This window comes from Carettochelys insculpta, chromosome 1 (assembly GCF_033958435.1).
Source record: "Carettochelys insculpta isolate YL-2023 chromosome 1, ASM3395843v1, whole genome shotgun sequence".
In the NCBI taxonomy this organism is placed as follows: domain Eukaryota; kingdom Metazoa; phylum Chordata; order Testudines; family Carettochelyidae; genus Carettochelys; species Carettochelys insculpta.
Genome location: NC_134137.1, coordinates 315,522,054 through 315,548,767, shown reverse-complemented (window position 1 = coordinate 315,548,767; position 26,714 = coordinate 315,522,054). Strand labels below are relative to the sequence as shown.

The 26,714-nt window shown below is 42.4% G+C and overlaps 1 protein-coding gene across 2 annotated transcripts in view; it reads left to right on the top strand.

Annotated features, from left to right (window-relative positions):
• SRGAP1 (SLIT-ROBO Rho GTPase activating protein 1) overlaps positions 1-26,714 on the top strand; it is a 247,142-nt gene that overhangs the window by 207,386 nt on the left and 13,042 nt on the right. For both annotated transcript variants that reach the window (XR_012648118.1, XM_075013725.1), the window contains exons 16-18: positions 13,321-13,426; positions 17,284-17,508; positions 20,327-20,406. Coding sequence is in view for 1 of the 2 variants with exons in the window: in XM_075013725.1 (XP_074869826.1) it covers positions 13,321-13,426; positions 17,284-17,508; positions 20,327-20,406 (411 nt within the window). In the remaining variant the exon portion in view is untranslated. The remainder of the gene's footprint in view (positions 1-13,320; positions 13,427-17,283; positions 17,509-20,326; positions 20,407-26,714) is intronic.

The following is a 26,714-nucleotide window of genomic DNA, read 5'->3' as shown; positions in this document are numbered from 1 at the left end:
CTATGGAACTGGTGCATCGCCCACGATATAATCCTGAGAGCCTCATACTTGCCGGGCGCGCACAACGTGAAGGCAGACCAGTTGAGCAGGCGTTTTGCACTCACCCACGAGTGGCAGATCCGTCCCGATCTACTACGGCCGATTTTCCACGCATGGGGGTTTCCCCAAATAGATCTGTTTGCCACTCAGCACAACAAACAGTGCCCACAATTCTCCTCCAGAGCAGGGCTGGGCCGGGGATCCCTGGGGGACGCGTTCGCGATCCCGTGGGGGGGCCCCCTGCTTTACGCGTTTCCCCCCGCAGTGCTGATCCACAAGGTTCTGCAAAAAGCCAGGAGAGAAAAGGCTCGGATGATCCTGATAGTCCCAACGTGGGATCGCCAACAATGGTTCCCCCTACTCCTGCGCATGTCGGACCGCCCACCGATGCCTCTTCCGGTGGCGCCGGATCTGCTCACGCAAGCCCAGGGGTCCATAGTGCATCCGCACCCCCAAAGCCTGCGACTGCAAGCGTGGCTAATCCATGGCTCAGCTCCCTAGAGAGCACATGCACAGTGGAAGTACAGCAAGTCCTAGAAAGTAGCAGGAGGACTTCCACTAGGAAAACCTACAAACAAAAATGGACTCGCTTCATGGCTTGGTGTTCTACCAAGCAGCTGGCCCCCCTTTCGGTGCCTATACCTACAATTCTAGAGTATTTACTGGACCTCAAGAGAGCAGGACTCTCGCTATCCTCGTTAAAGGTCCACCTTGCCGCCATCTCGGTGTTCAGACATGAGGATGGGGGGTACACGGTGTTCGCCCACCCTATGGTTACCAGGTTCCTCAAAGGGTTGGTAAACCTCTACCCCCCTCGGAAACCGATTCCACCCTCGTGGAGCTTGGACCTGGTGCTTACCACACTCATGGGACCACCGTTCGAGCCCTTGGCCACGGTTCCCCTTCGCCTCCTTACAATAAAGACGACCTTTCTTCTTGCAATTACGTTGGCTCGTCGGGTGAGCGAGCTTGCGGCAGTCATGGCAACGCCACCCTGCACTGTCTTTTCCAAGGAGGCGGTAACCATACGGCTGCATCCAGCCTTTGTTCCCAAAGTTTCTTCCGAGTTTCACATCAATGAACCTATTGTTCTACCCTCGTTTTATCCAAAGCCTCATACCTCCAGCGAAGAGGCGCGCCTACACCTCCTGGACGTGAGGAGGGCGCTAGCCTTCTACGTAGACAGGACCAAGTCCTTCCGGAAAACGGATAGACTCCTAGTCTCCCTCGCTCCCAAATCAAAAGGAGAAGGTCTCTCATCGCAGAGAATTTCAAAGCACATTGTATCCTGCATAAAAATGTGCTATGAGCTCAAAAAGACTCCTTTGTCGGCCACTCCCAGGGCTCATTCCACCAGGGCGGTGGCAGCATCAACAGCCTTTTTCAAGGGCGTTGCATTGAAAGACATTTGCAGAGCGGCGACCTGGTCATCCTACGACACCTTCGCCAAACATTACGCCCTTTACAGGGTATTCCAAGAGGATACCCGTCTCTCCGCAGCGGTCCTCTCGGGGACCAGCTGCACTTAATCCGATTACCCACCACCTATCTTGGGTTACTGCTGGGTAGTCACCTATTGTGGAGCACCCACGGGGACACTCGAAGAAGAAAGAGAAGTTACTCACCGTAGTAACGGTGGTTCTTCGAGATGTGTCCCCGTGGGTGCTCCACTTCCCGCCCATCCTCCCCGCTTCGGATCTCTGTTAGTGTTTTGCAGGGGCACCCGAGGTGGTTGGTCGAGGAACTGGCGGGGACCGGATCGCGCACATGGCCAGGAGCGCGCCAGGGAGCGGCGCGCACCGGCGCATGCGCGGTCCGGCAGAAACTGCTTGGAAGATCCGATCTGCGGCGCCGGCCAAGCCGTCACCTATTGTGGAGCACCCACGGGGACACATCTCGAAGAACCACCGTTACTACGGTGAGTAACTTCTCTTTACATATTCCTGGATCTTCCTTGAGGTTCACCAGGTCACTCAACCCTTGGCCGACTACCTTGGGGAGCAGATCTTACCAAATGAAGAAATTTGCCTGCACTAAGCTAAGGCAGCTTCCTTATTTAAATGGGTTGCCCTGCTGGCCAAGCAGGGGAGAGCCCGGTATATACGGGGATTTCCTTCCAAGAGGTTTTCCACTTAGCAACAATAAGTGGGGGTTTTCCTAGTTAAAGGTTATCCCCTCAATTCCCGTGAAGGGTTATACACTCCAGGGTTTTCCCCTTAAAGGGTTATCCACACTCGCCCTGCCCCCCTAATAAGGGAGTGCGAGCTTACAGCTCTGGATAATAACAACAATCCTGCCTAATCTTCTGCTTGGATGTAATAGTTTCAGGCTAGACCAATAGCGTTGGCCTCCTGTGCCTTCTACCAGAAAGCACAGGGTACAAAATATGAGGCGCAAATTGTGGAATTGGGGAAGTCCCAATCCACCCTATAATGCTATCTCAAATTTATATTAACATAACCAGCAACATGCAAGTACACAACACAAGCAGTAGAAAAAGCCCATCCAACTGCTCATGTTGGTATTAAACCCAAACAGTAAATACCTCCTTTTCCCGCTCTGTAATCCAGGTGCTGGGCCTGTAGGTCTCTTCAGAGGCTAGGAAGTTATGACCCTCACGGCGCGCTTGTACGGCAGGCGCGTCAGGTCAGATAGAAAAGGAGGGGAAGAAAAGAAGGCCAGGAGGAAAAAGACCAGCTTGGTAAACAAAAAATCTCCTGGAGTTTTAGGACGACCTTGGTTTCAGTAACCGGCCCGGCCTAGGGTCAATGACTGGAAGGGCAGGGTCGTTGCTGCAGTTCACCTGTGCAGGGCACCGTTGTTTAGGCGCAATCTGTCAGGTGAACTCTCCGGATAAAAGCACCAGAGCCTTTCAAGTGATTTCTGCTCTTTGGTTGCTGGAGCTCTTCTGTTCTTCTACGGCCCACGGCGGCTAGCGAGCAACGACTGACACGCCGGTCAGCTTCAGCTCTTCTGCCAATGATCTTCAGCCACAGGCTCAGTCCAGCTCTTAACTCAGTCCTTTCCTGATGTCTTCTTTCTTGGTCCGCTCTCCTCTGAGGTCGGCGACGAACTCCGGACTGCCCCAAACAGGGCTGCTCTCCAGAATATATGGAGCCAGGGTGGACCTGTTTGAAAACCTGTCCTTGTCAGGTCCTCTCCGGCGTTACTATGTATCAAGGAGGCATTTGTTTATTACATATTTATGAGAATCCTAAACCAACCTATCACTTCAAAGTATTTTGAACACAAACTTCATGAATATTTATTATCCTATGAATATTGATACCAACAGTCACTCTGTATATCTAAACCTAAACAACATTTTATCACACTTTTTGAAATAAATCCATTTCATAAATTATTTAATTTTGATGCGGTTTGTTAGGGAAGTATGTCACCACCGCTGACAAAGCAGATTCTTTGAATTTAAACACTTAGTTTCAAGGCAATTTGGTTAGGATGCAGGACAATCATACAAACACCACAGCTCATGGACAGGGACATATAAATCACCTCAGAGGAGGATTTTTCCACACATCCGTCCCTACTTACTTTTTAAAAGGGACTAATTGTCCTGTATGGGCCCTCCCCCAATGACCTTTTCTGCCAGCAGCTGTGCTGGTGCAGCTGCTGGAGGGAGTCACTTCCCTGAGCCTCGGGGAGGCGGGGGAGTGTGGATGACTGCAGTGTCCCTGCCGCTTCCCTGGGGCCCCCAGGGACCTGGCAGCTGCCACCTCCTTCTCAGCTCCCTAAGGCTTCATGGACCTGGGAGGAGCCGCCTGTCCCCCCTGCCCCCATCTCCCTGTCCCGTATTTAGGACAGGGAGATATGGTCATCCTAGAGCAACACCATTTTATGCCCTACAGCTTCACTGAGAGTTACCCATTTTCTTGTGGCACTGGAGACTGACCTATGGTTACCTTATTAATGAGCTTATTTTAGAGAAGTGGGTTTGGGCATTGAGTGATAGCTTGAGGGTCTTCTAGCATCAAACAGAAGTCCTGTGGCACCTTACAGACTAACAGATATTTTGGAGTATAAGCTTTTGTGGGCAAAGACCTGCTTCATCAGATGCATGAGTTGCGGGGGGCGGAGGGGGGAACAGGCAGGTTCCAGAGGGGTATTTAAAGGGTGGGGTCCCAGTATAAGGGAGAGCCAGAGCAGACAAGGTCTATTCAGCAAGGTGGAAATGGCCCATTATCAGTAATATGTATCAAAAGAGGGAAAAACAAGTTAGATCAGACAGGGGGATGTAGCACTTTGTCAGACTGTAGTGGAGAGATATTAACACCCAGGGCAGAGAAGCTGCTTTTGTAAGGGGCCAGCCACTCCCAGTCTCTGTTTAATCCTTGGTTGAAGGAGTCAAATTTGCAAATAAATTGCAGCTCAGAGATGTATTTATTTTCAAATTTGACTCCATCAACCAAGGATTAAACAGAGAATGGGAGTGGCTGCCCCTTACAAAAGCAGCTTCTCTGCCCTGGGTGTTAATATCTCCCCATTACACTCTGACAATGTGCTACGTCCCCCTGTCTGATCTGGCTTGTTTTTTCCTCTTTCAATACATACTACTGATAATGGGTCACTTCCACCTTGCTTAATAGACCTTGTCAGCTCTGGCCCTCCCTTACACTGGGACCCCACCCTTTAAATACCTCTCTGGAACCCCCGCCGCCCCCCCGACACACACACACACGCATGCATCTGACAAAGCAGGTCTTTGGCCATGAACGTGTTAGTCTATAAGGTGCCACAGGACTTCTTGTTGTTCTTGAAGATAGAGTCTAACACCGCTACCTCTCTGATACATAACATCAAATAGTGGTTTCTGTAATCAAACTACTGCATGTCTTGTGGGAAGCAGTATATTATCTTACTTAAAAGAAGTGTTGACAATCTCTGTTTATAGACAGTCTCCCAGAATTTCCCTATTGTCTCTTTCGATCCCGGAAGAGCAGAGACCAAAGTCACAGATGATAACCCTAAACAATGTAGTTGTTTTCCTTTGGAAAGAGTGCATTGTGTTCCTCATCCTCCTCTTGACTAATGCTGCTTCTTATGGCGGCTGAGGCCATCTTGGATGTAGGTGACTTTCTTTGTGACAAAAAAAAAAGCAGTCCAGTAGCACTTTAAAGACTAAGAAAATAATTTTGAAGAAGTGTCACAAGTCAGCTGAGAAAGATGACTGTCTGCATAGGTTGAGTGGGGAGATTGAGAGAGGGTGCTTTGGTACTGGAATGTTTTTCGCAGTATTCTAGAAGAGAAGTGGCTCTAGGATGTAGCTAATTCATCAACTCCTTGGTTAGTTGGTGGGGTAGAGAGCTTTCTATAAGTAAGTTTTGGTAGCATCCAAGAGTTTTTCTGAGTAGCTCATGGTGACTTAATCTTGTTTTGAAATAGAGAGAATTCTTATTTCTGTCTTGAACAGGAAGTGGTCTGACCACATTAAGTGAATATCTTTCTTAAAATATTTATAATACACTCGTGTGTTTGTTATTAAGCACGGTTATTGAGTATCAGTGAAACATTTGATTTACATGAAATTCATGGTCTGTTGACTACTTCATCCTTGAAATTTTACATGCAGTGAAGTGTTTGCCCAGCACAATAGTTATTGCTTATTTTTATGTTTCCTCTTTCTCCTCTGATAAGATAGAAATCAGTCTAGTACTTCATATGGTATACTATTTGCTTTCTAAGCAAAATCCTATTTATTCACACACTACTAAAACCTGGCTTTTTAATCCAAGGCAATATCAATTCATGTCCCTCCCCAACCCATTTTGATGTTTGTATACTCAAAAATAGGTGTGTGAACAAAGGAAATCAGAACAGATTCTAAGCCTTAAACTAAGATTGAAATAGGAATTTAAAACATTGTTTGCATTTTTATAGAGATATCATATAAGGAACTTAGTGTAAAGCTCAATGAAGATGTTTCAGCCCTCTAGAGAACTATTGCACTAAACCAGGCAGTGGATGGCTTACAAATTTGTACTGAACTTTGCACTTTTGTTTATTGTCTGTTGTCTTGAGAGTACCTCAGCCGCGGTATTTTTAATACCTTTTGTTGGTATGAGTTTTCAGGCCCTCTTCAGGGTTTTAATTTTGTCTTTACACTTCCTTACCTTGGTTGTGCCCTGCTTCATAGAGTCTAATCTGTTTATACAAGAAGAAACTCACTGATTTTTGAACTTCTTATGTTTTGCCTGAATTTTGATACAGTATGGCCATGTCTACACTAGCCCCAAACTTCGAAATGGCCACGCAAATGGCCATTTTGAAGTTTACTAAGGAAGCGCTGAAATGCATATTCAGCGCCTCATTAGCATGCGGGCGGCCGCGGCTTGCCGCCGCGCAGCTTATCCCAACGGGGCTCCTTTTCGAAAGGACCCTGCCTCCTTCGAAGTCCCCTTATTCCCATCTGCTCATAGGAATAAGGGGACTTCGAAGTAGGCGGGGTCCTTTCAAAAAGGAGCCCCGTCAGGACGAGACGCGAGGCGTGTCAATTTCGAAGTGCCGCGGCCACCCGCATGCTAATGAAGCGCTGAACATGCATTTCAGCACTTCATTAGTAAACTTCGAAATGGCCATTTGCGTGGCCATTTCAAAGTTTGGGGCTAGAGTAGACACGGCCAATAGGCACTATATATTTATAAAATCCTATCCCAGTCCCAAACACACTTTTTACTGTTTTGTTTTGTTTTTTTAAACTTATACATTGTATTATATGCAATGCGGTTGACACTTTGGACAAAACCCTGCTTCCAGTTTGGACAGTAAGTCGTTCATGGCATATATAGTCTCTTTCCTGTGGTTGTACAGCCTCAGCACAGTGGGGCCACAATCCACATATTACTATTATTAATAACTAATATAAATATGTTGCATTATTGCTTGAGGCAGTGGGAGTTTTGATAGGTATTTTTATCAGGAGCAAGCACAGGCCCTTCCCTGGAATGAAAACAGAATTTGCCATAATTTGATGAGGTCTCTAAGTAACATGTAGATTCTAGAAAGCTTCCACCCTCTAGTTAAATTTGTAGATGTTCCAGTACTTATTAAATAGTTTGTCTTAGAAACAGTATGAAAATGAATTTTCACTTGGTGTCCTTCGAGACAGCCTATGAAGATTAATGCAAATTTATTTTACAATTCTGTTTACAAAGATTGCTGTGATTCACAAGAAAATACAATGTAGAAACTAAGCATAAAGTTGCTATTCATTTGAAAACATAAAATGGCAAAATGTCACAGAAATTATTTGAAAATATAATGTTGCTAGTGAAAGAACCTTGGAAGTAGAGTATTTAGCTATGGATGTCAAGCATATTTGAGGCTACTACTGTAAATTGAAGCTTTTCTCAGTGTAGCCACCAAGGAATATTTTTTACATTAGCGCACACATTTTCAAATGAAATAACACATTGTGATTTAATGCTTTTTCCTTGCAAGTAGTTTGGAAATGGTGCTACAAAAGATTCAGTGTTTTCTATGCAATGTTTCTCATATAGACCTATCATAACTATAATAGCTATTTTGTTTAGATTTTTAAATGGCTTTAGCTTAAATCAGGGACAAAATCTGGGTGTTTCATGGTGAGTGTGCAGCAAGTGATAGGGCATGATGAGCTTGTATCATTATGGGCTTCCGCGTACTGGAAAGCCAAAATTCAGCTGCTTCTGCTACCTGAATGGAAGGGTGGACATTACTGCTGGTAATGGGATGGCCCACTGTGTCTTGCACTCTTGTTGGGTTTCCTTCTGAATGCTTCTGCATTGCACCCTGTTATATAAATTGTACTTACTTTGCACACTTACCAGCTCCCATGTCAGCACACATTAAATCACTTTTGTCACTTAGCACCTCCAGTTAAACCTGCCTTAGCAACACCTCTGAGGAGAGGCCACCTGTCACAAGCAACTACTTGCAGAGGCACAGAACATGCCTGCTTGTTGGGTGTGCAAACTTTTGAAGAAAGATCACCACTTACAAGAGTGGCTGCTTCTGGCAGGTTTTATTGTACTTACACTTTATGTCCAACCACAAAATATTCCTTGTATGAAACTTATACCTCTGTTTTGTCACCACTGAATTTAGCTTAGAAAGGGTAAATATTTGCTGTACTTTACCAGGGAGGTTGTAGGAGAGATGGAAATAGACTCTGACCCCACTTACTGAGTTATAACCACCAGCCTAACTGCTTACCACGTTCTAACCACTAAGCAGTGCTCCATTGCAAAATGCTTCTATGCTATGCAAATGTTTGTTGTTTCTGCACTTGAGTATTTATTGTTAAATGCTCCACTACTTTGACATTTAAGCAATAATCTCAATTTGCCTGATGTTTTCTCAATGTTCTTTAGACGGGATATATTCTTGTCTTCATCTTTAATTGAATATTGTTTTACCTGGCTTGGGTGGGTTGTAGTTTTTTCCCCTTCTCTGGTCGACTTTATTCCCTAAATCCAGGATGTTCATGCATTTTGCTTTATGTACTGTTTGCAAAAAAAAAACAAAACTCAAAATAGTTGAACTGGTGGTTAAAATGTGCAGCTGCTTCTTAAGGAAAAGCAAACGTGTGCCCAGGTTCTCTGTCTCCATGATGCATTATGAACAGGTTCTGGTGATTTTTGAAAATACAATTTTATTTAAAAACTTGAAGCTCTGTTACACATTAAAAGTGAACTTAGTCAATTGGCACAACTGACAGAGTTCAGTACAGCACAGCCCACCTTTTACTCCCACTGCCTATAGCATGTCGTCAAAAGTTGCTCCAGCCTCTCTTCTTTTTTTCCATTAGGTGTTAAGGCTTCTGGAAAGCACAGTCTCAAAAAGACAATGGTTCCTCACCTGGTCCACCCATGGTGCTGCCCTAACCACAGAAGGTTCAGAGATTTTGGGGTGCAGCAGCCCTCCTTCTGGGCAGCCATTATGCCTACAGTTTCCCTCTACCTGAACTCTCAGCTTCTAGGGTACACACCCTGCAAGGTCCTCCACCCCCTTTTGTAGATTTCACTCTTGATGAAAATTTAGTTGGCTGCTGCAAAATATCTACCTCTCCGCTGGAGTTCAGTTCCACTGAGGTGCTTTCATTTGTGGTTGATATTCTTCCCTTCTCTGAGCACCTCCTTCTCTTTCCTCCTTCCCCACACACAGAGACGGTTTAATTCCTAATGAGATTAGACTTGGCATAGCTAGGCTAATTGCCAGTACTTAAAGGTGAGAATGTTGTCTTACAATTAGAGCAGTGATCCAGTAGCCAAAGATCTATTCCCATTTCTGCAACTAACTTTGTGTTGTTTGGGCAAGTCACATAGGCTGAATACTACAGGTATTTTATTATTTAAATCAGCTTCTGTGGCCGATGACAAGAGGACAACTAATATGATGCATTTTTTTTAAGGGCTCCAGAGGTAATCTTGGCAATTATAGGTCAGTAAGTCTAACTTCAGTCCCTGGTAAATTGATTGATTTTGTTCTTTAATTTTATCAGACACACAGATGAAAATGGTATTTGTTGGGGAGGGGTCAACACGTTTTTTTTTAAGGGAAGTCATGCCTTATCAGTTGAGTAGAAGTCTTTAAGGTGGTCAACAAAGAGGTGGATACAGTGTGCTTGGATTTTCAAAACGTCTTTGGCAAGGTCCATCAGCAAAGGCTCTTAAGAGAGTAGGCAGTCATGGGATAAGAGGAAACGTCCTGTAATGGATTAGTAGCAGGTTAAAAGATAGAAAATAAATGGTAATAATACATGGTCAGTTGTCAGAATGGAGAGATTGCAGATGATACACAGTTTACCCTAGAGGCCGCGTCTACACGTGCACGCTACTTCAAAGTAGCGGCGCCAACTTCGAAATAGCACCCGTCACGGCTACACGTGTTGGGCACTATTTCGAAGTTGAAATCGACATTAGGCGGTGAGACATCGAAGTCGCTGACCCCATGAGGGGATGGGAATAGCGCCCTACTTCGAAGTTGAACATCGAAGTAGGGCACGTGTAGATGATCTGCATCCTGCAACATCGAAATAGCGGGGTCCGCCATGGTGACCATCAGCTGAGGGGTTGAGAGATCCTCTCTCTCCAGCCCCTACGGGGCTCTATGGTCACTGTGTGCAGCAGCCCTTAGCCCAGGGCTTCTGGCTGCTGCTGCTGCTGCTGCTGCAGCTGGGGATCCATGCTGCATGCACAGGGTCTGCAACCAGTTGTCGGCTCTGTGGATCTTGTGTTGTTTAGTGCAACTGTATCTGGGAGGGGCCCTTTAAGGGAGCGGCTTGCTGTTGAGTCCACCCTGTGACCCTGTCTGCAGCTGTTCCTGGCACCCTTATTTTGATGTGTGCTACTTTGGCGTGTAGACGTTCCCTCGCAGCGCCTATTTCAATGTGGTGCTGCCCAATGTCGAAGTTGAACGTCGACGTTGCCAGCCCTGGAGGACGTGTAGACGTTATTCATCGAAATAAGCTATTTTGATGTAGCGTGCACATGTAGACGTAGCCAGAGAGTTAAGTCCAAAAACTGACTGCAAAGTGTTACAAAGGGATCTCTCAAAACTGAGTGGCATTGCTCACTGTGAATATTGGGCTAAGTGGACCATTATTCTGACCCAATATGGCCATTCTTATGTTCTAAAGTAAATTCCTAGGTTATCTTACCTAAAAAGTGTGGAAAATAACAGTTGACTGCAGAGGAGTGCTGAAGTATGACTAATGTATGGGTTTTGATCATCAAAGTGATGAAGGGGTCTTGGTGTACAAGTAGAAGAGGTGCTGCATTTGTGTGCAATGGCCCTTACCTCCTTAGTACTGATATAGCCAGTAATCCTGCTTCACAGTAACTGATCTGCTAGCCTTTACTATGACCACACAACAACCCATTCCCTCCACCCCACCCACCCCAGACAGATCTCCTCTCTCTTTCCCATTCATGTGAATAGCAACACAGTTATGCATGCCACTGGCATCCACTCCTTTTCCCCCCACAGAAGAAGCCGGAAATTAGGTAGGGATGTTTGAGTCTCAGGTAAAAGATTAAAAGGTATAAAGCATTCTCATCTATCTTTCATTTTAAACCAAAGAAAAAATTGAGGGGAATATTCGTGTTTCTGAAAGAAACAATGGAAAGCAGCCAAATTCACACTTGTGCAGTGTTCAGATTTTCAGTAGAGGGTGCTTTCCCCACAGCAATGAGGTAAGAGGTAAGAAAATTGGGACAATTTCACTAGGAATGAGGTAAGCCTATACTCAGCTAATTATAGTAATGTGCGGTTGGTAATGACTAGAAGTAACTGATTTGCACCATGTCCTGACAGGTAGAGTGCTGCGTGAATGTGATAGGACCCGTACTATGAAACCTGATGTTCCCTTTTGGCTTACACTGTCTATACCCTGGCAGTCAGTTATGATATGCTTGCTAAGTAAATTGTGGATAATTTCTGAAAACCAACACACTCAGGCCCAGAGTTGGTATGCTGGACTGTGTGCTGCTCTTGAGAGTCCGTGAGGAGAGAAATATACCTCACACAAGGCTGCAAAGCTTCTCTGCTGCTGCTATTGCAGGAGCCTCCACAGCTACAAACTATCCCTCCTACAGAGAGTGAGAAGAGAGGATGGAAGAATCTTGTGAGCAAGAGATTTCCGAGGAGCAATCATGTGATCAAATCCCTGTTTGCCACCCCATTCCAAATCCCCTTGCCCTCCTACACACTAGTTGTGCTGATTAGGGGAAACTTCCTTAGCTGAAGATGTAAGAGCAGGATTTCCCCCATAGCTCTCCAGTCAGAAATATTTATCTTCAAGGAAATGCACTTGAGGTGCATCTCTTTTGTGAGAGAAATGCAAATTCTGCTGCTGTGATGCTCCACTTGTCTCAGTTTGTGTTATGAACATCTCAACTGTTAAAAATTGGATTTTTTTCCCTAACAGGAAGTATTCAAACACTAGTCAACACACAGCGCACATTTGAAAATGAGTCCTATTTTTATAAAATAATCACATCAAAAGAGCAAAAATAAACATTTAAAATGTTGTCTATTATTAACACTGACCTTTTAGGAAAGTGATTATTTTAAATGTCTTTTGTAAAAGATCTTGTGTTCTATAACAGATGGTTTTTGGCTGTTGGCTTCATCCACAATTCTTCATTTCACAATTTCTCGTTGTTACCAAATTTTCACTGCATTGTTATTTGGTGTTATTATTCTAATATTCTACTCAGACTATGTTTAAATTACATGAATTGCACTATTATTTCATGGTAGACTTAGGGTGCATTTTTAAAATGTTAAATTGCTTTTAGCAGTGTCATTTCCACTAAAAGTACTTTTGAGAGAAGAGTCCAGGGATTTCTTACTCAGAATAGAGGTTTGCTACTTTAAAAGATGTTCATTCTGAACAATGTAAAAAATAATACACGCTGAAAAGGATTTCCTGTCATAGGGCAATCAAAACCAGTGCTCTTGTACTGTCTCGGTCTGCTTTACACTGCTGTTGGTTTGCCCATTTCAGGAACATTTTGATGGACCTAAATTAAATTATCTGAGGAAAATACATCTTATCATTATACTCTGTATTTTTGGATGAACAGCAGAAGGCTTTGATCTAGAATTGACTTCAGCAGATTTACAGCTGGAGAGAAACTGTTGACAGAGAAAACTACATCAGAAAAGTTTGATTAGTGATTGGAAGGATATTTCCAATATGCAAATTCAAATACAGAAAATAAGCTACTATTTGAAATGGACGACCAGTGTTCCCTGTAAACTGAGTGCTTGGGCAGCCACCCAGGAGAGACTCAGGTACCCCCCTCCCTCCACCCCTACAGCTGATTAGCACAGCACCCACAGTCACTCATAGGGGGGCAACATGTGCTTCTGTTGGTGGTGTACATCCACACATCCCTTGGTGCATATAACACAATTTATTCCACCCATGGATGTCAAAAATTACAGGGAACACTGATGATGACCAAGATTCCTACTCTCCTAATATTACATATTTATCCTTGAGGGGAAAATCCTCTTATTGCAGTTTCATGAGCCACCATCCGTAGAAATCTGCAGTAAATTAGTGTTCAGCAGACTTTCTGGACATGGTTGAAGGCATCGTGTGGTAATTAGGTATGGCTTCATATTTTTCAAAAAAACTTCCCTGATTTTTTTTTTTTCAAATTTTGAAAAATGTTGAGTAGCACCATATATTGGCATAAGAATTACACTGTTCAACTGAATATAGAGGCTTTGTCCAAAAAAAAGGAGCTGAAAATATCGTCTGCCTTACAGGAATAGATAATCTCTATGAGAGGGCTCTTCACATCCGCAAACTTCTCCTGACTTTACCCAGGTCTGTCCTTATTGTGATGAGATACCTATTTGCCTTCCTTAACCAGTAAGTACCTCTTAAGATTCCTTTCAATATTCTGCATCTTTTCTCCACTTCCACTCCTGGTATCAAAATTTCCTTTGTGCTTCTTCATACTCTGTGGAAAATATACATTTCAGCTTCATTTAACACAGATAGGGGTGTTTTAATTGTTGATGAAACTAGAAGGAAAATGTTATAAACTGAAGTTACTTTTTGTCTTAGCTGACCACAAGGTCCTGGTAAGACTGATAAAAGTGTTGTCTTGAAGACAAGGACTGAGGCTAGAGCTGGGGCTATAAAACAAAAACAACAAATAAATAATACCCACATTAAAAATAACTTGCAGAATTCAGAAGTGGACTTTTAACTAGACTTCTGTCTTTCTATTTGAAAAAATACAACAGATCCCAGCAGCCAGATCACCAGAGGTGATGGTTTGATGCTGTGGTGGAGCAAGAGCCACATGTTCTCATATGTGCCTTTAGGGAAAGTCACTGGTACTGTTGCCCAAAATAATGAGATTGCTGTAGGTGTTCACCAGCCCCTCCCCCTCCCCCCACTTTCCCTTTCAGTGGGAAAACTGAGACAGCTATTGGAGAGGTGGGGTTGTCAGAAACTAGCCCATTCTGAATGAAAAAAATTGGGCCAGAGAGAAGGGCAAAGGGAGAGAAAACACCATTTTACCTCTGTCTCTTTTCTGTTCTTTTTTCCCTCGCCTGGTATTTTCACTACATGATATGTTTTCTCTGATCAGTGTTCTGCCCTATTTTGGACTTCTCCTATTTCTATACTGCCTGCCTCCTGGGATTTTTGTTCTGCTGCTCCTTAAACCCTCCCTTCGGCACTGCAGTGAATCTTTTGGGTTGAACTTGTACTGTATCTTTTCAGATGCAAATGATAAAATGTGTTTTTACGTATTAATATATTTGGTCTAGAGGTTTTGTTGTTAGACTTTAATTGTGAGTGCACACATTGTACAGTTGTACAGTTGTTGAAGCTAATCCCCACTGTTCTTGTCACCAAATAAGTGATTTTTCCAAGTGTGCACACAAAGCTCTTTAATAAAAGGATTTGGCCCAAGGTTGCTTTTCCCCCCAGCTGAAAAAACCCAGTAGTATCTCTTGAGACTAGCTGGAATAAGGGCTTGACAACCAGCAGTGCGTGTAAGACTGCTTTATATTTCTTAGCCTCAAACACCTAACACTGGTCAGAATTATAAAAGGTAATAAATGTTATATGATCAGGGCCAGTATTCACTGACTTCAGCTGTTACTAATCTATATCATTCCTGCCCGTCAGTAGTCTCATTGTCCTCACTTAATTTCACATTCCCCTGAGTAAAATTGCAGTACCCCGCCCTCCACTTAGCCCCCCTTCCCCAGCAGCAGTGGAACTACTACCAGCACTAGATGATGGTGGTATGTTTACAGAAGGTGTAGCTACACTTGAGCTGGAGGTGTAATTTCCAGCTGTGGTAGACTGCCATAGTGTGCTAAAAATGGCAGTGTAGCCACAACTACATGACTAGTACAGTCCCTTTAAAACTCCAGGTACATACTTGGAGTGGCTAGCAGCTCCTACCACCCTTACTGGGGTGGCTATACTATTTTTAGCACACTAACTCAATGAAAGCAAAGGTAGGTATGTCTATGTGAGTTAGAAATTATGCCTTCTGCTCTAGAGTAGATATCCCTTTAGGCTGCAGCTACACTGCATTCTCCTTTTGGAAGCAGAATGCAAGTGAGTGAGATCGAAAACACAAATGAGTGAGATCAAATGGCAAATGAAGCACCGATTTACATATCTGGCACCTCATTTGCATATTGTCATGCAATCGTGCTTCTGGAAGAGGCTTTTCCAGAAGCAAAAACAGGCTTTCAGATGGGGTTTCTTTGAAAAGAAAGCCCGTTTTCGAAAGAACCCTTCTTCCTACTTCGTTTCAGGAAGAAGTGTTTTTTTTTAAAACAGGCTTTGTTTTCAAAGGAACCCTGTCTACACCGCTGTTTTTGCTTCCGGAAGAGGCTCTTCCAGAACCCCCATTGTGCACGAATATACAAATGAGGTGCAAGATATATAAATCCATACTTCATCTGCATTTTTGATCTCACACATTTGCATTCTGCTTCTGAAAGCGGAATGCAGTGTAGGCGTAACCTTAGGGAATGACAGATCACGCCCTTAATTGTCATGTTTCTTCTTTGCTGGTATTTCCTCCAAATTTGAGTGCATCTATTGAGACTTCACAAAAAACAGTTTGCTGCAATAAAACTAGTCTGCTACATTTATATTCCACCAAATGTGTGTTTTAGAGATCATAGAGGTAAGCCTTTCATATTTCATACCTCAGTTTTAACCACCCAATGTAGCATAAGTCATGAATAATCCAGGAACTTAAATCTCATTTGTAATTTGTAGAACAAGATTTATGATATCTCAGAGTAGCACACTAACAAAAGATGACACAAAAAGAAGTAGCATGACTGATTTTACAAGCAGATTTTGCATGATTGGAGGGGGCTCATTTAGAATTCCTTACTCTTTTCAGTTTGCATTGATGTCACAATACTGTTGCTACACAGCAAATGTTTAATCTAGCAAGTATAGTTTAAAGCCTTTTAAAGATGGATAAATGTACCAGCTACATCTCTAATCCTGCAGGCTGCCAATCACTATTGAATCTGTGGGAGTTATGAGACTTCAGGCCTTGTTGAAACTGAGTCCTGAGTCCTTAAGAATGACAAATGTGGAAGTTATAAACCTCAACCCTCAGCTACTGCTGAAGATTGCATAGGTCAACAGAAGGGGGAAAGAAGGTGTACATAAAGGTAGCCTGTATGATTCAGGGTCAGGGTGCATGGGCTGGTCTTCCAGCACAGTTGTTCTCACACAAAAGGTACATATATCCCTGGGGATACACAGAGGTCTTCTGGGGGTGCATTGACTCTTCCAGATATTTGCCTAATTTTACAAAAGACTACATAAAAAAGCACTAGCGAAATCAGCACAAACTAAAATTGCACACAGTGACTTGTTTGTACCATTCTATATACTAAACTCTGAAATGTTTATATTCCAGTTGATTTATAATTCTATGGTATTAATCAAGTAAGCCATTTTACAGTAATAGCATGCTGTGACACGGGTATTTTTATGTCTGATTTTATAAGCAAGTCATTTTTAAGTGAGGTGAAAGTTGGGGTACACAAGATGAATCAGCCTCCTGAAAGGGGTACAGTAGTTTGGAAGGGTTGAGAGCCAATGCACTTCAGGATAATTTACAAGGAATTTAATTTAACATGGAATCCAGGGTTCAGCAAGAAAAAGAAAAGCCCTGGCCACACTCTGCCTCCCTCAGTGCAGATTCTTCAGAGAGGTGGAATGACAGCACAGTGACCCCAGGATCCCTCTGTGGTCATCTTGTGGTCAGCTATGCTTGGATCAGAAATTAGAAATTTTGTTATATCCATGGCTTCATAGTAAAGTGTGAGGAGGAGGAGGGAGACCCCTATGCTCACAAAGCCCTTAGCACCATTTCACAGATGGTTGTTTCCATTTTTTTTAATCTTTTGTGCTCAGAACAGTGTTTTTATTGTACATCTCACGTGCCTTAGTAAATTTTTCCAGGGCTAAAAATGATTAATTTGCATTTATTTTTCTCTCTCCCTCAGTATTAGATTATGCATAGTAAAATCTCCATGTTACATATTGCCACACAACAGAAGAACAAAATCGTTTGTTTTTCTGTGTTGCATGGAACTATCAAAAAGGGCAGGGAACCAACGTTGCATTGTGCTGGCAAATTAAGGTTTTTCTGAGGTAGTTTTCAGAATTCGAAAGTCACAGAAGAAAAGTCTTTATTTTTCTTGATTCTTCTTTCAAAGCCTCTCTCAGTACAGTGATGAGAACATGATGGATCCTTATAACTTGGCCATATGTTTTGGCCCAACACTGATGCCTGTTCCAGACATACAAGACCAGGTGTCATGTCAAGCTCATGTGAATGAAATAATCAAAACAATCATCATCCATCATGAGGCTATTTTCCCAGATGCTAAAGAGCTAGATGGCCCTGTTTATGAAAAATGTATGGCTGGAGATGACTACTGGTAAGTCAGAATATTATCTTCCTGAATTTGCACCAAAATCTTAGAATTCCATTTTACACGACTGACTCAATGGTGTAAGAGGTACTACATAAATAAAAGAAATATGAAAATAAAAAGTATGAATGTGTGAAAGGTTCACAGGTAAGTGGTACTATGAAATATGTGGGGCAAACATAACCAGAATGATTGCCAGGGTTTCCTAACTAGAACACATCAAGAGAGTTAATTTTTGATCCTGAAAACTATCACAAAGGTAACCATCAAGTAGTGCACAGAGGTCTACGAGTACAACTTGGACTTTGTGGCCAGATGAAGTAGTTAGTATTGAAGTTGTTGAAGGGTTCGAAATGGAATTTCAGTTTGTAATTGTTTTACCATTAAGCCCAAATACATAGATGCTAAATTCAGTACCGCTAGAAGGAAAATACGCAGTAAAACTGTTAAATGGAAATTATATCTAAAGGGAAGCTGTTTAAATTCCTGCATTACTTATGATCCTACTTCCTAGTCTGTGGTTTACATTGCTTCTGACTTCAACTATATATATAATTAGGGGTATCAATTAATTACAGTTAACTCAACACTATTACCTTGAAAATCAATCTTAAACATTAATTGTGATTAACTGCAGTTTTAATTGCACTGTTAAACAATGAAATACGAGCTGAAATATATTAAATGTTTTTGGATGGTATTCTGCATTCTCAAATATTGATTTCAGTTACAACACGGAATACAAAGTGTACAGTGCTCACTTTATTATTTTTGATTACAAATATTTTCACTGTGAAATATTTTTCTGTTCACCTCATACAAGTATTGTTGTGTGATCTCTTCATCGTGAAAATGCAACTTAAAAATGTAGATTTTTTAATCTGCAGAAAAAAACAAAACAATGTAAAAGTGCCTACAAGTCTACTCAGTCCTACTTCTTGTTCAGCCATTCAATAAAGGCTTGTCTACAGTACCTCCCTACTTTGAAGGGAGCATGGTAAATAGGGTGTTGGGAGTTTATTAATGAAGCGCTGTGGTGCATATGCAGCACTTCATTAAGTAAATCCCGCCCCCCCGTGGCAACTCCAAAGTGTTCAACTTCAAAGTGCCAGCTCGCATGTAGCCGTGGCTCACCTACCAGTACTTCGAAGTGCCTCAGCAACTTCAAAGTCCCTTTACGCCTCCAAATTTTGAGGCGTAAAGGGACTTCGAAGTACCCCAGGCACTTTGAAGTACTGGCAGGTACTTCATGCGAGCCAGCACTTCAGAGTTGCCGCGGGGGGGACTTTAATGAAGTGCTGCCTATGCAACACAGCAATTCATTAATAAATTCCCAAAACCCTATTTACCATGCTCCCCTCGAAGTAGGAAGGTAGTGTAGACACAGCCTTAGAGAAGCACGTTTGTTTACATTTATGAGAGATCATGCTTCCTGCTTCTTATTTACAATGCCACCTGAAAGTGGAAACAGGTGTTCACATGGCATTTTGTAGCTGACATTGCAAAGTATTTGTGTGCTGGATATGCTAAACATTTCTATGCCCTTTCATGCTTCAGCCATCCATTCCAGAGGACTTGATTCCATGCTGATGATGCTTATTTTAAAAAAAGTATTAATTACATTTGTGACTGAATTCCTTGGAGGGAGAATTGTACAGCTCCCATTCTATTTTATCCATATTCTGCCATGTATTTCATGTATTGCTGTTTCATATGATGTGTTACTCATTTTAAAAAGACTTTGACTCAGATTTGACAAAATGCAAAGAAGGTACCCATGTGAAATATCTAAAGCTAGCTTCAGCACTCAACCCAAGGTTTAAGAATTTGAAGTGCCTTCCAAAATCTGAGAGGCATGAAGTGTGGAGAAGGCTTTGAGAAGTCTTAAAAGAGCAACACTTTAATAACAGAAGTGACGGAACCTGAACCACCAAAAACAAAAACAAAAAGCCAACATTCTGGTCTTGGAATCTGACTCAGATGATGAAAATGAATATACATCAATCCACACTGATTTGGATCATTATCAAACATAACCTACCATCGGCATGGGCAATTCTTTTGGAACGGTGGTTGAAACACGAAGGGCTATATGAATCGTTAGCACATTTGGCACATAAAATATCTTGCAATGCCATCTACAACAATGCCATGTGAATGCCTGCTCTCACTTTCAGGTGACATTGTAAACAAGAAGCAGGCAGTATTATTTCCTGCAAATGTAAAAATTTTGTCTGAACAAGCTGAACAAGAACAGAGCAATTTGAAATTCTGAAAAAGAAGTAGGACTGTACGAACTTTAAGAACATTGGAGAGGAGGTTTTAAATGAAAGTTCTCTTTGTTCATAATTCTTGTATTTGTAAGTTTAACTTCCATGATCTGTAGATTGCATTACAGTACTTGTGTTAGGTGAATTGAAATACTATTTCTTTTTTGTTTTGTTTTGTTTTTTACAGGACAAATATATGTAATTAAAAACAAATATAAAGTGAGCACTGTACACTTTGTATTCTGTGTTGTAATAAAAATCAACATATTTGAAAATGTAAAAAACATCCAAAATATTTAAATGGCTTTCTGTTGTTGTTTTAATGGTGAGATTAATCAGGATTAATTTTTAATCACTTGACAGACATATATAAATTTAAAATAAATTTTCTTTTGTAACAAAGAGCGCTAAGTGATGTTTGCTATAAAAATAATTTTTCCTGTTAGTTTGGCCACCTACTGGGGGTGGGAGAGTTATACCAAATATGAGTATCTATTAACCAATGCATTATTGGCTTATTGCCTGTACCTGCTTAACATTATGTATTTCTGCAGTGACAGCCCTTATAGTGAACATGGTACATTAGAGGAAGTGGACCAGGATGCTAGTACAGAGCCTCACACCAGTGAAGATGGTATGTCGTCTATGTTACATCTTTAATCCTCTTTTTAAATAAACTCTATTTACAGGCTTTTCATGCAGGAAATACTCTCTTTTCCTCACTGTTTCTCAATTAAAATTAAAGAACTTCTGAGAGGGTGTTATGCAGCTTATACCTCCATTTTTTTCCCACTCTTATCCATCTGTGTTTTGCCAGCTGTTTCCTTCTTCCTTTCCTGGCTTACTCACTTCCAGGAAGGGCAAGTGGGAAACTACTTCAGTCAGCACAAATATTTTCTGATGCAATGTTCCACTTTTAAATAGCCTTTTGCCTTTTTTTTTTTTTTTCTGCACAGAATAAACAGATTCAAGCCATGCCTTTGACTATTTTAGCTGAGATCATTGCATTCAGTATGCTATATTTTGGTATTTAAAAACATATGCTTTTCAGAACAGTGATTCTCAGCCCAGGGTATCTGTACCCCTTGGGGTATTCAGGGGTCTTCTAGGCAATACATCAACTCATCTAGCTATTTGCCTAGTTCAGGGGTTGGCAACCTACAGCTCTGGAGCCACATGCGGCTCTTTAAGGAGCCACTTGCAACTTCAAGAGCTGCCGCCGCTGACTCCCCTTGCAGCTCTGGAAGCTGCCGCCGCTTAAACAATAATCTAAATTCAGTTGTCCACTCTTGAACCAATCGAATTAAGTTTTGTTGCTTAAGCGGCAGCAGGCAGAGCTGCTCAGCAGTCAGCTGTGGCAGGGAGCCCAGAAGTGAAAACTGGCTGGTCAGGGAGCTGCCCCATGTGGGTAGAAGTCTAAGCTGTCAGAGGAGAGCTGTGGGGAGGGCAGTCGAGCCTGCCACTGCTGGAACCGCACAACCACATCAAGGGGAGGCGGCAACAGTGGGGAGCAAAGCAGGGGAGGCAGCAGCTGCTGCAGAACTGTGCGTGATGAGATGAGTTAAGCCTCCAGGTATGGGGTGAGGTTGGGGCTCAGAGGGGTTAAGCCTGGGGGTGGGGAAGAGAGGTTGGGGCTCAGAGGAGTTAAGCAGGGGAAGGAGGTTGAGGTTCAGAGGGGTTGAGGCTGGGGATAGGGCAGATTTGTGGGATGGAGGGGGGTAAAGCGTGGAGATCGGGGTGACAACTTTCTAACTGGTACAAATTATTGTGTGTGCTGTTCTTAAAATAGGGGTGATAAAAAACACAGTTTGATGCTGTTTATTAAGGACTGTCTCGTATTCACGTGCACTGCGGCTCTTGAAGGATGGATTTTGTAACTGAATTTGAAAAAATGGCTCTTCGCGCGATTTCGGTTGCAGACCCCTGGCTTAGTTTTGCAACAGGTTTACATAAAAGGCATTACTGAAGTCGGTACATACAAATTTCATGCAATAATTTGTTTATACAGCTCTGTGTTTTACACACCCAGATTAAAGTACAATATTTATATTCTAATTCATTTATTTTATATTAAACATGAGAAGGTAAGGATTTGTCAATACTAGTGTGTTGCAACCCTTTTGTATTTCAAGTTCTGATTTTGGAAGCAGGGAGTTTAAAAGTGAGGTGAAACTTTGGTCTTGCATGCTCCCATCAGACTCCTGAAAGGCTACACTTACCTGGAAAGGTAGGGTGACCCTCCATCCTGTATTGGGCGGGATGGTCCCATATTTGGGACACCAATAAGGCGTCCCTGCTCATTTTTTAAAAGGGACTAATTGTTCCATATTTGAACCCTCCCCCGACTAACCTTTTCCGCCAGCAGTTGGCTGGAGAGCACTAGGTCAATTCGCTAAGCCTCGGGGAAGCATGGGCAGCTGCTGTATCCCTGCTGCTTCCCCCGGGGCTCCCAGGGAGGGACGGCAGCTGCTGCTTCCTTCCCAGCTCCCTGAAGCTTGGTGGAGTCCACGTTTGGGACAGGGATAAATGGTTGCCCTATGGAAAGGTTGAGGAGCACTAGTTTAAACAAATGTGTTGCAATGGTAGAAAAATAAATGTATGTCTGAAAATTGTACATACAGAGGGTACCTATAATTCCTATTTTTAAAATGGGATACTTTATAAAAAAAGGTTGAAAAACACTATTCTAGAATATTTGAGGACATCCCTGCCCCAAGACATTAACTGTAATCTTGAATCATACTTACCCTTGCTGGATGAGGCATCATAGTGGCTGTAGGGACCAAGGAGATAACCGTCACCTATCAAGAATACTCTTTCTTTCAGCAAATAAAGACTTAGGCCTTGTCTAGACAAGGAAATAGAATGGCATCATTATTTCACTACAGCTACACTGCTACCTATTTATGTTCCCATATAGGCAAGTCCTGCATGGCAGAAGCCTCTTTTCCCTTTTTTAAGGTAGCACAGTGACTAAAGCAGCCTGTGATAAGGAGGAGACAACAGATAGGGGCCTGGAACCAACCAGGGAAGGGAAGGCAGATAGGGTCTGTGATCTGGTGGGAGACAATAAGAGAGTAAGCGCGGGTCTTGCATGAGGACCTGTTCAAGAGGGCAAGGTAAGCAACAGTGTGCAGGAAGTTCACTTTTGCATTTTCAGGAGTCGCAGGAGAGGGAATTACAGCAGAAGAGCTTCTCGGGGGACAAAGTGGGGAAGAGGGAGAGACCAGAACGGTACAGTTTATTTTATGTAGGACCTCAGACATGTTGAAATGTAGGGTTAAAAGTAACATTCAAGGATGGGAGAAAAGATCCTATTGCCAGCCCCAGACACAATATTGTTTTGAGCACCAGGCACAACTGGTAGTATGTATCTCTTCCTGCCTGCCCTCATGTAATAATTTAGGAGATAGTTTTTCATGTTTCTAAAAGATTATTTCATACTCCTATGATATGCTCAGGATCAAATGGATGACAGATCCAGGGGTGAAACGCTTAGACTGTGGCTACACTGTCCCTCTCTGTGGGAAGGGGCATACAAATGTGGCCAATTGGAAATGCAAATGGGTTGTGGACTTAAATATTCCATGCCTTGTTGGCATACTCACACGGGCGCTCAATTCCAGAAGAGCTTATTTCAAAAGCCAAAACAGCTGCGGGGGGTGGGGGGGGTTCATTCAAAAGGAACCTCCGCTTTTGAAAGCCCCCTTCTTCCTAATTTTTTTCAGGAAGAAGGGTGCTTTGAAAAGTGTGGTTTCCTCTCGAATGAACCCCATCTACACAGCTGTTTTGGCTTCGAAATAAGCTCTTCTGGAATTGAGAGCCCACGTGAGTATGCCAGTGAGGCGTGGAATATTTAAATCTGCACCCCGTTTGCATTTCCAGTTGGCCACATTTGCATACCCTTCCCCACAGGGACAGGCAATGTAGCCACGGCCTTAATGATGGAGGATCCTCTAAGAGAAACTTGATTTTTCTGACATTGATACAGAAGTGTAAATGATGAAAATTAGTGGATGGAAATTCAGATTCATAAATGTGCATTTCTGCAAGCTTTTCCCAGCACATGAGAATGAAATGCATTCAGGGGAGAAACAAACAAACAAAAGTTGTTGTGATCCTTTTGTATGCTATTGTAAGATATTAAATGGTATCTGAAAAGTGTGGACAGGCACTTTCGATGAAGTGATGGTACTTCATTTGTGCCTTGAGATCAAGCCTACATGGAGTAAATTGTATAGTTCTAGCACAACATTAATAATTGAGACAGTACCAATTAGAGTAACTAATTCTTTTTTTTACTACATCTGCTCCATTTAAATTCCTTGATCTAGTTTTGCCCATCAGGATGGCCGCTAATTTAATCCTAGCTTTTTCCATTCTTTCATTTTCTACTTTTTGTGAATTGAATACAGAAAGTGGACAGTCATGTTGCAGATGTACTTTTAAAGGGGAAAACAAGGTAGCTTGTACTTTGTGATAATGCTTGGACAAAGATGAAAGATGATAGCTTTGTTGGTGTGCCTATACTAGTGCATGAAATAAGAAGCCGCCACTTAACCAGCTAGCTCTAATCAAGTGTTTCAATAAAGGTTTATGTTTTGATAAGCTATTTTTTACAATGAAGGGTGGGTATTTTCATTGAACATAAGAACATAAGAACATAAGAACATAAGAATGGCCATACTGGGTCAGACCAAAGGTCCATCAAGCCCAGCATCCCATCTGCCGACGGTGGCCAATGCCAGGCGCCCCAGAGAAGGAGAACAGAAGACAAGTGATTTATCTCCTGCCATCCATCTCCTGCCCTTGTTATGAAGGCTAGGGCACCATACTTTATCCCTGGCTAATAGCCATTTATGGACCTGACCTGCAAAAATTTATCAAGCTCTTTTTTAAACCCTAATAGAGTCCTGGCCTTCACAGCCGCCTCGGGCAAGGAGTTCCACAGGTTGACTGTGCGCTGTGTGAAGAAAAATTTCCTTTTATTAGTTTTGAACCCACTACCCATCAATTTCATTTGGTGTCCCCTAGTTCTTGTATTATGGGAAAAGGTAAATAATTTTTCTATATTCACTTTCTCCACACCATTCATGATTTTATATACCTCTATCATATCGCCCCTCAATCGCCTCTTTTCCAAACTGAAAAGTCCCAGTCTCTCTAGCCTCTCCCCATATGGGACCCTTTCCAAGCCCCTAATCATCTTAGTCGCCCTTTTCTGAACCTTTTCTAATGCCAATATATCTTTTTTGAGGTGAGGAGACCACATCTGCACGCAGTACTCGAGATGTGGGCGTACCATAGTTTTATATAGGGGAAGTATGATATCTTTTGTCTTATTATCGATCCCTTTTTTAATAATTCCTAACATCCTATTTGCCTTACTAACTGCCGCTGCACACTGCGTGGATGTCTTCAGAGAACTATCCACTATAACTCCAAGATCCCTTTCCTGATCTGTCGTAGCTAAATTTGACCCCATCACGTAGTACGTGTAATTTGGGTTATTTTTTCCAACATGCATTACCTTACACTTACCCACATTAAATTTCATTTGCCATTTTGCTGCCCAATCACTCAGTTTGCTGAGATCTTTTTGTAGTTCTTCACAATCCCTTTTGCTTTTGACTGTCCTGAACAACTTGGTGTCATCTGCAAACTTTGCCACCTCACTGCTTACCTCATTTTCCAGATCATTGATGAACAAGTTGAACAGGATCGGTCCCAGGACTGAGCCCTGGGGAACACCACTAGTTACCCCCCTCCATTGTGAACATTTACCATTTATTCCCACCCTTTGTTTTCTGTCTTTTAACCAATTCCCGATCCATGAAAGGACCTTTCCTCCTATCCCATGACCACCTAATTTACATAAAAGCCTTTGGTGTGGGACCGTGTCAAAGGCTTTCTGGAAATCTAGGTATATTATGTCCACTGGGTGCCCCTTGTCCGCATGTTTATTAACCCCTTCAAAGAATTCTAATAGATTAGACAGACACGACTTCCCTCTGCAGAAACCATGCTGACTTTTGCCCAACAATTCGTGCTCTTCTATGTGCCTTGCAATTTTACTCTTTACTAGTGTTTCTACTAATTTGCCTGGTACTGATGTTAAACTTATCGGTCTATAATTGCCAGGATCTCCTCTAGAGCCTTTTTTAAATATTGGTGTTATATTGGCCGTCTTCCAGTCATTTGGTACCAAAGTGGATTTAAAGGATAGGTTACAAACCACTGTTAATAACTCCGCAATTTCACATTTGAGTTCTTTCAGAACCCTTGGGTGAATGCCATCTGGTCCTGGAGACTTGTTACTATTCAGCTTATCAATTAATTCCAAAACCTCCTCTAATGTCACTTCAATCTGAGTGAGTTCCTCAGATTTGTCGCCTAAAAAGGCTGGCTCAGATTTAGGAACCTCTGTAACATCTTCAGCCGTGAAGACTGAAGCAAAGAAATCATTTAATCGCTCCGCAATGGCACTGTCTTCCTTGATTGCTCCTTTTATATCTTTATCATCCAAGGGCCCCACTGCTTTTTTAGCAGGCTTCCTGCTTCTAATGTATTTAAAAAACATTTTACTATTGTTTTTTGAATTTTTGGCTAGCTGTTCCTCAAACTCTTTTTTGGCTTTTCTTACTACATTATGACAGTTAATTTGGGAGTGTTTATGTTCCTTTCTATTTTCCTCACTAGGATTTGACTTCCATTTTTTAAAAGCTTCCCTTTTCTCTCTCACTGCCTTTTTAACATGGTTGTTTAGCCATGGTGGTTCTTTGTTAGGTCTCTTACTGTGTTTTTTTATTTGGGGTATACATTTAAGTTGGGCCTCTAGTATGGTGTCTTTAAACAGTTTCCATGCAGCTTCCAGGGATTTTAGTTTAATTACTCTACCTTTTAGTTTCTGTTTAACTAGCTTCCTCATTTTAGTGTAATTCC